Genomic DNA, 16,557 nt, shown 5'->3' on the forward strand with positions numbered 1-16,557 from the left:
TTCTAATGTTCCAATTGACAGTCACTGTCTTGGAGAAGAACACTTGGCATCACTGGGCAGGAGAAATGCAGTGTAGCAGGAAAATCAGGTTTTCCCAGTGGAATTACCAGGTGCCATTCCTGTGCCAAGACCAAAGATTTTGCCTGAGTATTTTTGACTGGCAAAACTATTCCTGAAAAAAATTTATATTTTGGTGTAAATGAGTTATTTCCAAGCGAAGAAACAGCATTCCCAGCAGAGTTCATTTGCTTTTCAGTTATGATTTCTTAATTTTCTGAGTAGTCTCATTATTCTGGAATGGAGCTGCTTGCTGTTGCAGAATGGATTGTCCACACAGGGGGCTGTTAAAGAACACTTTATTCAATATACAGTTATTTGGTGCCAGGAGGTTTTTCCTCAGAGAAACTTGGGATTTGCATGGAAGGTAAATCCCTGTTTTATATTAGGGGGATGTAGCTCATCACCACACACCTGAACCACGCCATTTAAACATCATTTTTCTGAACACTGGCAGCCTAGTCCTTCATCTAAGTTCATAATTACAGTTAAATAATTGAGAAGGCCTTTAGCAATTTAATACTAAAGAGCAAGCCTCTTTCCCTCACTTCCTTTAATTAACTTAGTCAATAATACAGGATCTTCAATCTTCACAGATTTGTAAGAAGAAATGACAGATTTAGGCTACATTAGAGGAATTTTAATTGCTGGTGCAGGGTCTGAAAACTGCTCTGTGCCTTTGCACACAGGTGACATCTGCCAAGCAGAGCTGCTGCAATAAAACAATTGTCGTGCAATTGTGAAGAGTGAAGAGAAAGGTCAATTAACTTGATAAAACTGACCTGAAATTTTAGTTCTCTGCTGCATCATCTGTTGCCCAGTGTGCAGAGCTACAATAAATTTGTCTTAAAGCAGAGCTGACTCTCCTGCTGCAGCTGTGCCTGGACAAGGGGATTATTTCTAAGATGAGAAAAAAAACCCCACCAAAATAGACATTCAAGTGAGGCACTGCTGTCTTTCTACCACAGCTAAGGCCTTCACCAGGAGACACTTGTTTGTGGGGTACTGGGGGGTTTGTTTTAATTAATAAAGCATAAAAATGGAAAGTAACCTGTAAGTGCTGAGTGCACTGCTTGGTGCTTTGTTTGTAGAAATATTTCCCCAGCATGTTAGGATAGATTGCCATCTTTCTCTCAGTGATCATTAATCACACACAGTGATTTCTGGAAAGATTTTGTTCCAACATTCCCAAAGTGAGGCTGTTTCTGTTTGGCCCAGGATGAAGAGAGTATTCCAGTGACATACCGAGAGTTACCCGAGTACAAAGAGCTGCTGGAGTTTAAAAAGCTGAAGAAGCAGAAGCTGCAGCAGATGCACGCAGAGAGTGGCTTTGTGCAGCACGTGGGCTTCAAGGTGAGTGCCAGAGAAGTTCTCCCCTCGCTCAGAGCAGTCCAGAAGTTTTCCAGGAGGGCGTGGTTTGGATTCCTTGGGAAGATTTGGTTTCATCCAGGTTGGGTTCCTCAGTTCTTGTTCTCTGTGTCTGCTTTCCCCTCAGTTCCTTCCATAAAAACAGCCCCCATCATTCACTCTGGGGTGGCTCTGAATGCTGATGCTGATGGAAATGAATAAACATTCCCTCTTTTCCTCACTGTTAGGGAAATGCAGCTGGTCATGGAGCCCTGTGAAGTCATTACAGATTCCACTGGACACTGCATTGTTTTAACAATCATTCATGATTGTTCTCTGATTGAGTCAGGAGTTATTTTGCCTCCTCCTGAGGCCAAGCAAGGGACAAAGATTTTTAATAACAGTCACAGGTTAATATTTCCTTTATTTTGTAGCAACTTCACAATCCTATCAAGTAATAACTCACTGAAGTTGAAGCAAGGCCACAAAACAATATTTACCTAAAATGTTTCTTTCCTAACATCCATTTCTGTAAAAATCCAGAGATACTCAGTTCAGGGTGCAGTTCAAAATGACTGCAGAGTGGAGACAGATTCATCACTTGATATGGACAAACTTAATCCAGTTGTTAGACCACCAACATTGATCTAACAATAAAAAATGCTGTTTATTTTTGCTGCCTTTAGCCAGCAGGGTGTGTTTGGTGTTTTGTTTTGGGGGGATTTTTTCAAATTAGCATTTTCTTCCCCCAAAAATCAAAACTTCATCAGGCAGAGCAGACTCTGAGGTAACAAACTCATTGCTTTTGCTTCATCAAATTATTCTGAGAAGTAAATTGGCATTACACATTGTCAAGCATCTGAACTTTGGAAGTTTCTTTACCCTGAATTTATTGTCTCCTGCATTACAGTAAGCTGGGAAATGAGGTGATCAGTTCTGTTTTCCCTCAGGAATTCTGCCTTGGGCTGGATGGGCCTCCCCTAAGGAAACCCTTGAGAGCAGCACTGGTTCTGCGTGGCCCTCAGCCTCATTTACTGCACATTATTCAAACTCTGCTTTGAATATGGAATTGTTGAGTGCCTTGGGGGCTCTTTATGGCTTTCATTGCTATGATATCAGAGCACTTTGGAAATACTTCTTTTTTTTTTCATCAGCAAATGACAGGCACAGCATTGTTTTTGTTTCACAGGGGACAGGGAAGTTGAAGCACAAAAATTCAGATCAAGGGTTTCCAGTGCCTTGGTTCTCAAATTCAGATAACTGGAACCAGTTTATATTTTTTATTCAGTTTTAGCATTATTCCTAACTTAGTCCCTCCTCAGGACCAGCCCTCGAGCTGGGAGAGCCTGTGTGGAAGGGAGGGCTGCAGGTGGGACAAATCCATTTGTACCCCTGGGCTGGAGGAGTTGTGACCAGAAAAGCTGCTGTGCCAGAGGCTGTGCTGGGACAGAACTCCAGGTTCTGGTGGAGGATGAGCCTGTTTCCCACAGCCCTGTTCCCCTCTCAGCCCTGTCTCTGCAGCGCTCTTGGTAGTTCAGATTTTTGGAAGTGTCTGCAGGCAGGGCTGCCCTGCCTTGGGTGAGCAGGACAACGTGCAGATGGAGCATGTGGGGAGTGGGAAGCAAACAGGAGAAGGGCTGATGAATCCTCAGGGTCTGCAGAGCCTGAGGGCTCGTGGCCACACGGGGCTTGGTGTGTCCTGTCCCACAGGGGATAGTTCCTCAGGGCTGGTGTGTCCTGTCCCACAGGGGATGTTCCTCAGGGCTGGTGTGTCCTGTCCCACAGGGGATGTTCCTCAGGGCTGGCGTGTCCTGTCCCACAGGGAATGTTCCTCAGGGTTGGTGTGTCCTGTCCCACAGGGGATGGTTCTCAGCTCTCTCCCCTCTGCCCCACAGTGCGACAACTGCGGGATCGAACCCATCCAGGGGGTGCGGTGGCACTGCCAGGACTGCCCCCAGGAGATGTCCTTGGATTTCTGTGATTCCTGTTCTGACTGGTGAGCAGCTTCTGCTTGTTGTTGGTCAGGGGATCAGAGCTCCCTGCTTGTGTCATTGCTGTGTGCTGGAAATCTTGGCTCCAGCACGGGACACACATCCTGGCTGGGTGAAAGGGAGGATACTTCAGCAAGTGTTTGTGGGGAGAGAGATTTTTAACAAGTTCCGGGTGTATAATTTATTTTTTAATAAGATAGGTTTGGTACTGTTGAACAGAGGGGGGAATTACACTTTCTGAATGAACTGGTACCCAGCTGGGTATGGATCAGTTCATGTGATGGCTGTTTCTGAAAGTTAAGGGAAATAATCTGACTTTTAAACTGTTATCTTTCTCTTTCCCTTGCAGTCTGCATGAAACAGAGATTCATAAGGAAGATCACCAGTTAGAACCTATTTACAGAGCAGAGACATTTTTAGACAGAGACTACTGCATGTCCCAGGGCACCAGTTACAATTATCTTGACCCAAACTACTTTCCAGCAAATAGATGACATGGGAAGCAGATCTCCCACCTTGGGTTTCCTGTCCTCTTGGCAAAATAACAATGGCACCATTGTTAACTCTGTGCACATTTTGGAAAGACTCTGCTTTCCCTGAAATGTCACTCACAGCGTGACAGCTTCCTGGGTGCACTTGTGCAACTGCAGCTCGGGGCTGTCATGGCTCTGTAGATCACTGAACAGCAGCTGAACATTCCTGGTGTGCAGGAGGTTTCACTGGGAGGCTTTTCTCACCACGTCAGACACTTTTTAGGGGGTGGTGAATCTGAGCAAAAAGAGAAAAACATTCAAAAAGGGTGAGCCAGAACTGAGAGCACACGTTAAAGGCAGAGGAAAATTCCAAAGGCTTCGAAGAACTTGGTTAATAATGAGATCAGAGGAGATGAAGTATTTATATAAAACCAGTTTAGTAGCTTGCAGTTTTGTTGTGAAATAGTTTTCAGCACAGTAACTGACTTCTTTAGGCGAGGTTTTAACCAATGACAGTGTTTGCTTCTAGGCTGTACTCTAAAAATCCTCCCTGTCTGGGCGAGGGTTGGTTCCAGGCCTTTCTTCAGTCGGAGCTGCTTGATCATGTTCGACTTTCGATTTTTTTAATTTGTTTTTTTAAAACCACGATGAACTCTAATTTACCAACAGCGAAGCACTACAGGGGGCAACTGTGGCATTGCTTCCTTAACCAGCTCATGGTGTGTGAATGTTATAAAATTGTCACTCAGATATATTTTTTAAATGTAATGTTATATAAGATGATCATGTGATGTGTACAAAATATGGTGAAAAGTGCCAGTGCTAGTAACTGTGTAAAGTCTCTAATACTCGACATTAACTCCTTTAAAATAAAATACACAGCCTTCTGCCTCTGTATTTGGAGTTGTTAGTGCAACTCATCAAAGAAAAACTGCCTAATATAAATCATATATATGGTAATAATTTTTCCTCTTTTGTAGTCTGCACAAGATCCATGAAAGATTGTATTTTTATTACTATTTAAACAGTGATTAAATTTAGCCTGAGCAGTGAGCAAGGGTTCACATGCATTCTTTTATACTGCTGGATTTTGTTGTGCATCATTTAAAACATTTTGTATGTTCCTTCTTATCTGTGTATACAGTATGTTCTTAAATAATGTTCGATTGTCAGGAGAACTGTGAGAAATAAACTCTGTGGATCCAGTCTGTTTATACATAGAATGCTTGCCGTGACTTCCTTTCTGTGCAGTCCCTGATGAGGTGGCAGTCGCTGGCAGGAGCTGTCCCTGCCTCCTGCAGGTGCTCCCTGGGTGGGATCCCAGCCAGGACGAGCCTTTCCCACCTCCCAGACTCCTCCTTCAGCAGCCTTGGGGCCACGCTGGATCCCATGGTCTGAGCAGCTTTGTAATTCCTGGGACATATTTAATACATTTTTTATTGGGGTGGACAGCTTGTGAGTCGGGAACACCCGGATTGTTTTACAGCTGTGACTTCCAGTGGCTTTGGAAGTGGAACACTCAGAGCAATTAGGGAGGAAGCAGAGTGGTCTGACTTTAAAAGGTGGCAATAAGAAGGATAACTGGCTGGCTGCACCCAGCAGCTTTCATTACAAATGGCTCAGCACGAGGTTTTGCAGTAACTTCAGGTGTAGCTGTTTTCTGCTTCGGGAAAAGTCGTTTTTAGGCATTTAATCTCTTCAGAAGGTAATACAGTAGAGTTACTAAAACACTGAGCAAGTAGCATCTGTAAACATATCTCACTAGGCTTAGATAAATTTAATAAGCCCTAAAACAATACAACACAAAACCTGACAGGATGTTTTTTAAATTGAGATTGATACTGCTCTGAGAGACTCTCAAATACCACCCAAATGTGCTTTCCACACCATTCACAGTCTTTGCAGGAAACCAGAGCTGGTGAGGGTGTATTATCAGGGACAGAATCTGTGGGAATAACTCACTTTCTGTTGATACCCTGGAAAAATGACTGGAATAAAAGAATGAAAGTACATTAGAGGAGAAGAGTCATCAGTTCAGGGAAGCTTGGAGAGAACAAAACGTGGTGGTATCAGTGGGATGAGCTGGGGAGCAGGAGGATGGTGTCGAGTCTGAATCACCCAAGAAAGGAGTGTCTTGGATAAGTCCTCTTTTATTAACTATGTATAAATATTAATATATTCCCTCTGCATGCATATACAGCTCCTTCTCTTGCATATATATGCAAATAGGTATCTAATGCACATGCACCAAATCAAGCATGGCGTTTCTTTTGGTTATTTGTTTGTTTGTTTGTTTTCCCACAGGAAAAAAAAAAGAAGCAGAAATAAAAATTAAAGTGTATGTTAAATAATTTTTATCATTAGATTTTTAAACACCCCCTTCCCCTCCCAAAAAAAAAAGAACCAACCAACCAACCAACCAGCAGCTGCTGGTGCTCCCTGGGCTGCAGCTGGAGAAACACTTCCCAAAGCACCAGAGGGGAAGGGTGGGCTGTAGGAGGACCCAGGGAAGAAGGAAGAGCCAGGATGTGAAGGATCAGAGCACATGTAAAGCAGACCCTGAACAATCCCTGCACTGGCATTTCCAGGAAGAAAAGGAACCAAGGAGGTGCCCTGACTGCAGAAGGGACAGACTGTGTAAGCATGCTGAGCTGAGCTCTATTTTCAACTCATGTACTGTGCTTGGAAAAGGATTAAAACCCACATGTACTGTAACAGAAATCGTTCCTCCTCGTTTTTGCACGTGGTTTTATTTGTATTATGTCTTCATTACAAGAAAGGTTAACTTTAAAAATGCAAATCCGCTGCATAAAGTACAACCTGGACGGTACGAGCGATCATGCAACCCACTTGCACTGTGAGTTCATCCAGGAGTTCCAGGAAGAGGATGCAGTTACTTCACAGGAATGTCAAACAAGCTTTTGTGTAGCTGTCAGTAATACCAGAGAAACTCCACAATATTTTGGGTAACCCCAACAGAAATATTCGTGTGACTCTCACAGAGTGTTTTGCAGTTATTACAGATAAATGACTTACTAAGGATGCAAGCAACAGGAATCAAATAATCCCTGACATTTTCCTTTTTTTGTTGGTTTTTGCTGGTTTCCCACCCCACCAGACCCTCCCCACACACACACACACACACATCCCCCCCTCCCCAAATTTTGGCAATGGCAGTACAAGACAACAGATGGTGATGATGATGATGATGGTGTGAATTTTGCATTTGGAATCCTTCCCAGGTGCGATCTGAGGACGACGGGGTAGTTGTGGCTCACAGTCATCGTCACTGCAGGCTGGGACAGCCAGAGTGCAACTGCTGGGGCACTGCTGAGCACCCTGAGCTGTGCCACAGTCCCTGTGCTCTCCTCAGCTCACACAGCCTGCAGGACAGCTGTAAATTCCTGCAGCCCCCAGCAGAAGACAGGACTCTCTCAGAAATGGGGTGTGCACCACACTGATGGATTGACAGACTTCCACAATATCCAACTGTATCTTCAGTTAATCTTTCTCCTCGGTGCAATGGTGTTCTGGGGATGTGTGAGGAGTTTGACTTGTAGCTGAACTAATTCCAGCTGTCCTACAGCTGCCTGTCACAGAGAACAGCCTTAGTGACACCACAAGTATCAAAAAACTGTTAATTAAACAATGTCTGATGGGAAACTTGTATGCAGTGCCCTTGACATGAGTATGCTGAGCAGAGCTGGGGGGGCTGGAGAGCTCCCTGCTGGCCAAGCACTGCCTCATTTCCCATCCAAGGCAGGAGATGAAACACAAAGCAGAGCTGCTGTTCCATTCACCTGCCTGCTCTGAGCCCCTGGAGAGCAAAGAGCCGAGGAAACAACCTGCACACGGAGCACTTCCCACTGTCAGAACAGAGAACAGACATTTCATCTACAAGGACACACCACATGCACAAATCCCAGACACCTCTCAAGACAGCAGGGCTGCTTCCACCAGCAGTGCACTCGTGGCTGTGGGTGAGGCTGAGTACACATCAGTGACACACCAGTGCACACCAGAACACACCAGTGCACACCAGTGCACACCAGAACACACCAGTGCACACCAGGGCACACCAGGGCACACCAGTGCACTCCAGTGCACACATCAGGACACACCAGTGCACACCAGAGCACACCATCACTGCGCTTCTGTTGAAAATGCTGCCTCTTCCCTACTCAGCAGAGAGTCAATTGTCTTGCAGATTTCCAGAAAAACGTCCTCCTGTGTTCCTTCCGCATCAACCTGTGAGGCAGGGAAAAAAAAAACATTAGTTTTGATCAAGTCACCAGGAATTCTCTCAGAATCTGAGCACTGACACAACACGCTGAGCCAATGTAAAGTGAAGGTTACTCTGTTTTGTGTTAAAAGCATCCTGATGTAGAGGAGCAGCTTCCACAACCCACGTTATTCACTTTATTTGCACAGATTTCTGTAAGAAGGTCCCGTGGGCTCCATCATCTGTGGCAGAGTACATTAATCAAATGGAGGAGCTTAAGCTCTTTCTCTTAAATATTCGGGTTTGAAAGCAAAATTACACCTCTGGGATACAGAACACTTTCCAAAGGCCCCGCTCCAAAAATTCAGTTTTCTGTTCAAGTTGCCTGTCAGGGCTGTGCTTCACCAAAAAAAGACCAATTAACTTTGCCCTGCTGAGGAAGAGGAGCTGCATTTCAGCCCAGAGCACTGATGTTTGCAGCCAGGAGTAGCTGGGGGGGTGCCCTGCAGCACGTGGGGCAGCCCTGAGCTGATGTGGGCGATGAGTTTTGTGTCCATGCCACGCACTGGACACCTTCAGTCCTCTGATCTTGCCCTTCAGACACCTCCCAGGTGCCGATGGCAGCGAGGCAGGAGCAGCCTTGTCTTGCCTGACTACAACACATTGCTCTGTTCCTTGTTACCCTCCTACAGACTGTCACTGGGAAAGGGCTTTTAAAGATGAGTCAGATATTAAAAACAATCATTTTCCCCCTCCCTTTCTTCTCGGCTGACAGAAGGCCAGGTGTTCAGAGGGATTTACATTTAGCCACGTCAAAACACGAGGAGGTGTCCACTAAATTTTCACTTGGAAATCCCTGAGAAGTAAATTGAACAATAACAGCATCTACCTGCTTATTTCAGCTACCACAGTGCATTTCATGTCACTGATCTGAAACATCTGATTGCCACAGGCTCAGGCAGATTGCAGAGGGTGTTTTTGTGAGCGGTGCTTTCAGCCCTTGCATGTCCAGTGCGAGGTGTTTATTGAAAAGCAAATATTGAAAGTTTATTGAAAAGCTGCCCTTAGCAGCAGGTGGGGGTTCTGGAACTGACTGTGAAAAAAAATTACGGAGTATTAAACTAAATCCCCAAAACATGATTTAAAAAAAAAAAATTAATTGAAAATTTTCTAACTTATTCTTCACAACTACCTTCCCTTCCAGAAGGGCAAAGCAGGAGCTGGGTGCTACAGTCAAGCCCTACAAGCCACGAGCACTTGTACAATTAAACACTATTTCACCTCCAATTTACTGGTGCTCAGTCACACCCTGCAGTGAGCTGGCTAGAAAAGGTTAATGCTGAGTCTTTGTGGCAGTTAAGAGGGATTTAAACTCTAATAGTCTTGAGATCTCACCATCCACTCCCTCAGTCTTCTGTGCATGTATATGATATTACAAATAACAAAAAAACAAGGATTATTTTAGCCTAGTCTTCACCAAAAAAATATGAGTGCAGTCCTAATTTATATCTGATATTCTTGCTCAGAAGTTATCATTGTCAGTTTTTGTGCCTTCCACCTGAATTTCTCTTCACCACTCAGAGAACATCGGAGTGGCTGCTCATGTCAATGCTTGGCCATCTGGAAAATCTGTTGCTATAAATAAGAAACCAACCCTGTGTCCTGGGAATTGCAAACTTCCCTCTCTCCTTTCTTCAGCTTAACATACCCACCCCTAATCTTAACTGTGCTTATCTGTCTTTATTTTCCAAATTGCTGTATAGGTTTGTAAGATGCTCATTTACAGGATTTAATAACAGAGGTTGGAAAGAACCACAGTGGGTCCTGCTCAGAGCAGGACTGGGCACTGCAGGGACATCACTGTGCCAGCTGCAGTTTGAGATGACAAAGCCAGCCTGCCTAATTAAACTTCCAAAGCAAGAATTCCTTCCAGAAAAAAAAAAATTATTTTGTTTCACAATATTTAGTGTGTTTCCAAACTGGAATGTTTTGGTGGGGTTTTTGTTTGTTTGGTTGTTTTTTTTTTTGGTTGGTTGTTTGCATTTTTGTTTTTTCCTTACTGTGGGGTGAGCAAAGGACACAAATCAGGACTCTGAGTTCCATTTCTCTCAGCTCTGTATTATTTGCTCTGTTCTCAGGTCAGGATAGGGCTGCATAAATTAGGATAAATTAGCTGCACGTTTCTCTTTTGGGAACTCTGCAGAGGAGAAAAAAGTTTGGGGTATTTTTTTTTTCTCCTGAAAAAAAGATGCCATAAAACATCCAGAAATTACTATTGGATTCTTTCCTTTTTAGGAAAAGACAGAACAGCAGGACTAAATCTTTCTGTAGCTGAACATAAGGGATAGTTTGCCATGACAGAGCAGAGAAATAAAGAAAAAAAAACCCCAAACATCCCTTTTAAGGCTACAGATGTGCTAGCACATACATCAGCTAAGGGCACTGATGGAATTTTTCTTGCTTCACTGTAAAGTATTGATTAGAAAATAATAATAATAAAAGCTTTAAATATCACATCCTGAGCAGGTGCAAACTGAGGTAATTCACTGAAATTATTATGTTATTTATTCCAGCAAAAAGGTCTTTCTTGTATGCAGGCCTGTTTTATTTCAGGATATGCACTGTCAGAGTTGTAAATTTAACTAAAGGACTTTGGATTCAACATCATCTTTCATCCTAATTCTGAGAGCCCTTACAAAGAAATAAATCCTAATACTTAAAGAAAAGCTTTCCAGAATTAGTGTTTAGTAAGAGGTTCTGTACAGATGAGTTGGTGACTCAGGCCATGCTCCCAGATTAAGCACAAATGTGTGATTTTGCCCTCTCAAACCGTGCTGTGGAACTCAGAAGTTCGGAGAAGCTGCAAACAAAGCAGGGGAGAGTAAAACAAGACCGGATCTTCCAAACACTCCAAATAACGGAGGCAAAAAGCGGTGATTTGATGAGAAAGGTGAAGCAATTTACCTTGCATAACTGTGCCTTGCTCTCATAGTATGCGATCAGAGGCCGTGATGCTCGGCAGTAGCTCTGGATCCCTTCCTGGATGGCCTGGGCACTGCTGGAGCTGGGACTGCTCTGATCCCTCATCTGCAGGCGACTGCTCATGGTGTGTGCACTGCAGTCCAGGCACAGCACCAGCCTTGGCTCCCCAACCTGGGCACAAAGCAGAACAGTGAGGATCCAAACCACTGGCCCGGGGAAATCAGCTTGATCTGGGTCATACTGGAAGAGTCATCACGGAATTCATCAGCACTTGGTATTTGAGTGAGCAGGAGTCACTTGCAGTGGAGATGGGTGACCACTGACAGGCTCAGAACACCATCAGGTGTTCACAGGGATACACTCTGGGAATTGTTTTATGTCACACAGTACTTTATGTCTTTATCTGCAGTGTACCCACATTATCACCACCCATGGCATAAAGGAAGGCAGTGATTTATTTCTCTGCACTTTCAATTTGGCAAGAGATTCCCAGATTCCATGAGAAGCCCACCCTTTAGTGCTGTTTGGTTAGTGCCAAACTAGTCAGGAGGGAGAGTCTGTCCTTTTCTGTAGAGAAAATAAATACAGATTTCTTTCTTTTTATTCTCAGGCCTGGCAGAGACAGTTAATAATTGTCTCTCTCTCTCTCTCTCCATTTGATCGTAGATACCACAGAATTTACGGGTGAAAAAGAACTGGCAAGGAAGAGCAACATGTTCTTTACAATATTTCAGGAGAGAGCCAGAAGTTCTAAATAAATCCTCCTTTTTTTTTCAGTGTATCCTTTCCCTGATGCACTGCAAAATCTGCATGTCATTGAGCATAAATCTTGCCATCCACTGACACCAGGTCTGCTCTGAGCAACAACTGCTGGGCCAAGTCCAGAGGGATTAAAAGCCACTCTACCCAGTAAAATATAGGTGTTACAGGGCCAGTGAAAAACAATGGGATCGTTTTTCCATGCAGTTATCTGTTAAAGACACTCTCAAGTCTTTTTCTCAGTCCTCCCCTTGGCAGAACACCCTTCAGGAAAAAGTGGGAAGTCTTGGAAAAAGGCCACTGTTGCTCCCACCAGTGACCATTATATATACATAATACTATCTATAAACATTATATATGCACATAAAAATGATATTGTTAGCACTGCTGCAGCAAAGGAAGTCTAAATGGCTGCTATATGGAAGTTGCTGTTGTCACCTTTGTTGACAGCCCTCAAAGGAGGAAATAATCCAAAGGTAAATATTTCATGCCAGGCCTCCTGCCTTGGGCTGAGGATGTCTGGGTTGTGTTGACCTTTCCACGACCTCAGTGGCTTTCTAAGAGAAGCTGAAGCCAAGGGATTGTGCTGGACAGCTCAATAGCAGACTTCTATCTGCCCATTTTTTCTATTAGCAGTGGCAGCATTGGGTTTGGGGATTAAAAAAAGCCAACAAGGGAAGTTTTAATAGTGCAAGAGGCATAGACAAGTTAAAAGAGATGTGGCTTCATCAGTGATTTAAATAAATGCTCTTTTTGTGTAATGGATAGTGAGAAGTTATTTCCTCCACAGTTTCACGTGAGGAATTCCATGGCCTGTTCTAAATTATAACAAAACAAATGGGAAATGATTCATTTTCCCAGTCAGTCACATCATCACCTTGCAGTGAGGAATACCCTGACTGATAGGATCAGGTAAGTGTATCTTGCTTGATAGACAGGCTCTGATTTGAAAAATCTATGTGGTTTTCTCAAAATTTTCAATATGGCTTTTATCTGGAATTCAAACCATTACAGAAATGTCACTCTTCCAAGTTAAAAATTACAAAAAGTGGGAGTAGTGCCCTGGTCAGATATTACAGCAATTTTTACTACCGCTGGTTTTTGTTTTGTTTTTTTTTTTTTATTACTATTTTCCCACCACGATTTAGCTGAAATAAGACACGCTGTGGGGACATCTGCAGGAAGCCAAACAATCCTGTCTACACTGGGTACTTTCCACCTGCTGATATGGAACTTATAATTTAATTGTTTTCTACTTCTCACCTAGCAGAAAGACTGAGGAGGGAACAGGGAGATGTTGCTTCTCTAGAATTATGGCTGGGTAAAAAATACAGCTGTATCACAGAGAGGAACTGGGCAAAAGTGGCTGAAGAATCAGCTGTTTGTACACAGCTCACCAGTCAAAGCTACCAAACTTTGAAGCATAAGCACTGTTCTCGATGTCTTCTAAACAGAACAGCTCTTTGTTAATAATTATAACGCTTTTTATGATCATATGCAGCATTATTCACCTGTACTTTGCTGCCATTAATTAATAAAGCCTGATGTGCACCTCTTTTCATCAGGAAGAAGTGCAGAGCATTATCCCAGCAATGACTCACTTAAAAAAACAAAACTTCACAGTTTTACTGAGCAGCTTTCAGCCTGCCAGGTCCACCCTGAGAAAAAGGGATACAGGAACAACAGGGGTGCCTTGGCACGTTCAGAATGACCACCTGAGCTCCTTGAATTGTGTTTTAGTGTAAATGTCAAAGGCAGATCAGGACTGCAGGATCTGAAAGGGGCTCTGCTTCTGCACTGGGCTTATTGCCTGGCAATGCCTCAGGCCAGGACACTGCACCCTCTAAATCATAACACAGAGCAGAGTTCACAGGACATGACATGCGTGCCTGCCAGACACAGAGCACTGCTGAAACTGTTCCTCCTTATACACAAAATGTAAGAAATTTCCAATGTTTTTTTTAATGATCCACAGCATTTTAGCAGAGGAACCAGATCAACATTTTGGTGAATGGCTTCTACAGCAAATCCCATCGCCCACTGTTTTGTCCAGCTTTTGATGCCTGTGCCTTGCTAGGCTTTTGTGGTAAACAACTAAATAGAGCAGCTAAAGCTTCAGGGAGAAAACAGGTGATTCACTGAGCTTTTATGACCCTTCACACTTATTTAGGACATTTGTGGGGCGTAATATGGTGGAATATACATCTAACTGATTTCCCTGCTTCACCACTTCTCCCAAACCCTGGCAAATTCATTCACAGGGCTTACAGGGAGTGCTTTCTGCAGGCTGAGAAAAGCATGGCTGAGCCTTCTCAGTGGGTCTTAGCACATCCCCAGGAGATCGATAGCTCTCTGGAGTGCCACGCAGCCACCTGCAGAACGCTCTTTTTATGGCTCTGCCACCTGCTCCTCACCACAGAAATGGAATCTGGGGTTTGCTGTTTCGAGTGGCAGCAAAGCTTTGGCAGGGCTGGCTCACTGGGAAGAAATATTCCCTGGGAAGGTGCGTGCTTTCACGAGCCTGCAGCAAATTGTGGTTGAGGAGATTTTCGTAATAAGTACGGTGCCATCCACTAGAAGCAGAAAATTGAGTCTGAAACGGGAATTGTTCCTGGTTTGCATTAAATTTGCTGCTGGACTGGCTCTTCTCACGTCCCTGCTGCAATCAGCTGAAGGTGGGGACCCAAGCAGCCCCAGAAGTAGAGCTGTGTCTTAACAGGAGTTCTAACAGCATGGCAATTCTAGGCTCACCTTGCTCTCAAACTCTTCTGCATCTCTCAGCTCCTGGGGGTACCCGTCGATCAGGAATCCTTTGGTGTCCCCTAGCCTGGAAACCATGGCTTCCTTCAGCAGCTCCAGGACAATGCCCTGCACAGGAAAGAAAGGGGGTTATTTGGTTAATTGATGACAAAGATTGATACCTCTGTTTGTTACACTGACTCTCGTGCTACCCCCTTGAAAATGGCCCTGCTTGGCTAAAAGTCAGCCCTGTGAATGCAGGGTGTTTTCCTGTGTTGCAGGTAGCAGGGTACCCTACTTTTTCTTCTCTCAGGGCCAGCTATGCCACACAAATCTAGTGCTGCAACCCACCCAGGAGTTCCCAAGTGCCCTCTAGGTACCTGAAAATGCTGCAGCATTTCCCAATCTGACTGCATTTTGCTATGTCAGTGATATAATTACATTGCATGGAAAGTGACCCCATCTGACCAAACACACTGAAGAGCAAAGCAATCAAAATCAAGCCTGAGCACAGCTTTTTAGTTTCCCCTGAGCAGCACTTCCCAGTATCTTTCATTAACAAACATCCTCCAATCCAGCTGCACTTGCTGATGACCCACCAAGAGCTGGGGCTGCAGAACTGCCACGTAAAAGTCAAGTCCGGCTCAGAACAACACCCTTTACAGCCTCCCTTAATCTGCAGTCCAGCCACTCCGGGATGTCAGCCAGCCCTGCAGGGAACTGCTGCAGGTACTGTGATTTAGAAGAGCTGCCAGGAGGACCAGCTCTGAATCTGAAATGCACAGCTATAAAAAGGACTGTTTCCTGTACTTACATTTTGCAATGCGTCTGTCTCACTGTACTTCGTGTCTAACTTACTGCCTAGATGAGTCTGAAATGTAAAGAAATATTGGCACTGAAAGGGGAAACAAGTGCCCCAGATTTGGTAATGAGGAAACTTCTACCTCGGGTTACAGATCAGTTTTACTGAAATGGGAATCATCGGCTCCAGTATCTTATTTCCACCTTTTCAGACAATCTACCTACCACTGCCTTTGTTTGACCATCAGGGCCCCAAATAAAAACTGCTGCTTACACCAGGCACAGGTTCACCACATTCCATGATGTCTTTGATCAATTTACTTCTCTCCGATAACGACAACAACTCATTCTGGAGAAGGTCAGCGGTGCACAGGTGAGAAAATCCGTATTTCCTGGCTAGCTGTTCACACTGGCTGCCTTTGCCAGAGCCGGGCCCGCCTTTGTGAGGGATAAAAAAATATCTGGATTAGAAGAGAATAAATAAAAGAATAACAGCATTAGCATGTTAGCCCTCCCTGCCCAGAGCCAAACAGGCAGAGGGACCGTGGGCACCTCGGCAACGGGACACGCAGGTGAAGCTGCTCAGGGGATTCTCCACAGGTGAGGGAGGGAAGGCGCCTGCACCTGTGCTCGCCTCACAGTGAGGGACAGTGACCCAGGGAACACTGGGGGTGTCCTCCTGGCACGAATGGTGCCTCAAGCCTCCCAGTTCCTTGGACAGGAGAGCGGCCACCACCCTAAAGCCCCAAAGCCCTGCCTGTGTGGGGCTGCTCTGGGCACCTCATGGCTCGCCCCCCGCCTTCGCCTCAGCGCTGCTCCCTCCTCTCCCCGGCGCCCAAGGGCGTGAGAAGACAAAGGCGTTCTCAGCCGCCTCCTGAGGTGCTGCAGCCACCCCAACCCAGCTGGAGAGATGGAGAGTCCATGGGAACTGCTGGAAGCCTCTTGCCAGGGATGCTGCTGGCGTGGCGGTGAGCCCAGAGCCGGCGCTGGAGCCGAGGTGAGGCCCTGAGGGCTGAGGGGCCATGATGGCGCCGGGCTGTGGGGGCGGGAAAGCCAAGCGCCGATTTTGGGAGTTTGTGGAGAAAATCCACCGTGTGTGGTGGCAATTTTGCAGTCTCTGACAGATCTGTTCAGAAGATCTCCTGCAGCAGGAGGTAATTATACCCTTGTAGGGAGGCAGTGCTCA

General features: G+C 44.9%; 2 protein-coding genes across 2 annotated transcripts in view; one reads left to right on the forward strand and one right to left on the reverse strand.

Annotated features, from left to right (window-relative positions):
- Positions 1-5,091, forward strand: part of ZZZ3 (zinc finger ZZ-type containing 3) — a 28,055-nt gene extending 22,964 nt beyond the window's left edge. Inside the window, 3 exon segments of the mRNA XM_050307287.1 lie at positions 1,276-1,410; positions 3,300-3,400; positions 3,745-5,091. Of these exon segments, the coding sequence (XP_050163244.1) occupies positions 1,276-1,410; positions 3,300-3,400; positions 3,745-3,889 (381 nt within the window). The 3' untranslated portion in view covers positions 3,890-5,091.
- Positions 5,092-6,599: 1,508 nt separating this feature from the next.
- The window catches only part of AK5 (adenylate kinase 5), a 52,878-nt gene continuing 42,920 nt past the window's right edge, over positions 6,600-16,557 (reverse strand). Inside the window, exons 11-14 of the mRNA XM_050307288.1 lie at positions 15,646-15,809; positions 14,583-14,699; positions 11,055-11,243; positions 6,600-8,116 (exon numbers count right to left, since the gene is read on the reverse strand). Of these exons, the coding sequence (XP_050163245.1) occupies positions 8,012-8,116; positions 11,055-11,243; positions 14,583-14,699; positions 15,646-15,809 (575 nt within the window). The 3' untranslated portion in view covers positions 6,600-8,011. The remainder of the gene's footprint in view (positions 8,117-11,054; positions 11,244-14,582; positions 14,700-15,645; positions 15,810-16,557) is intronic.

Source organism: Myiozetetes cayanensis, unplaced genomic scaffold (assembly GCF_022539395.1).
Source record: "Myiozetetes cayanensis isolate MyiCay16 unplaced genomic scaffold, myiCay2020 scf12, whole genome shotgun sequence".
NCBI classification, from domain to species: domain Eukaryota; kingdom Metazoa; phylum Chordata; class Aves; order Passeriformes; family Tyrannidae; genus Myiozetetes; species Myiozetetes cayanensis.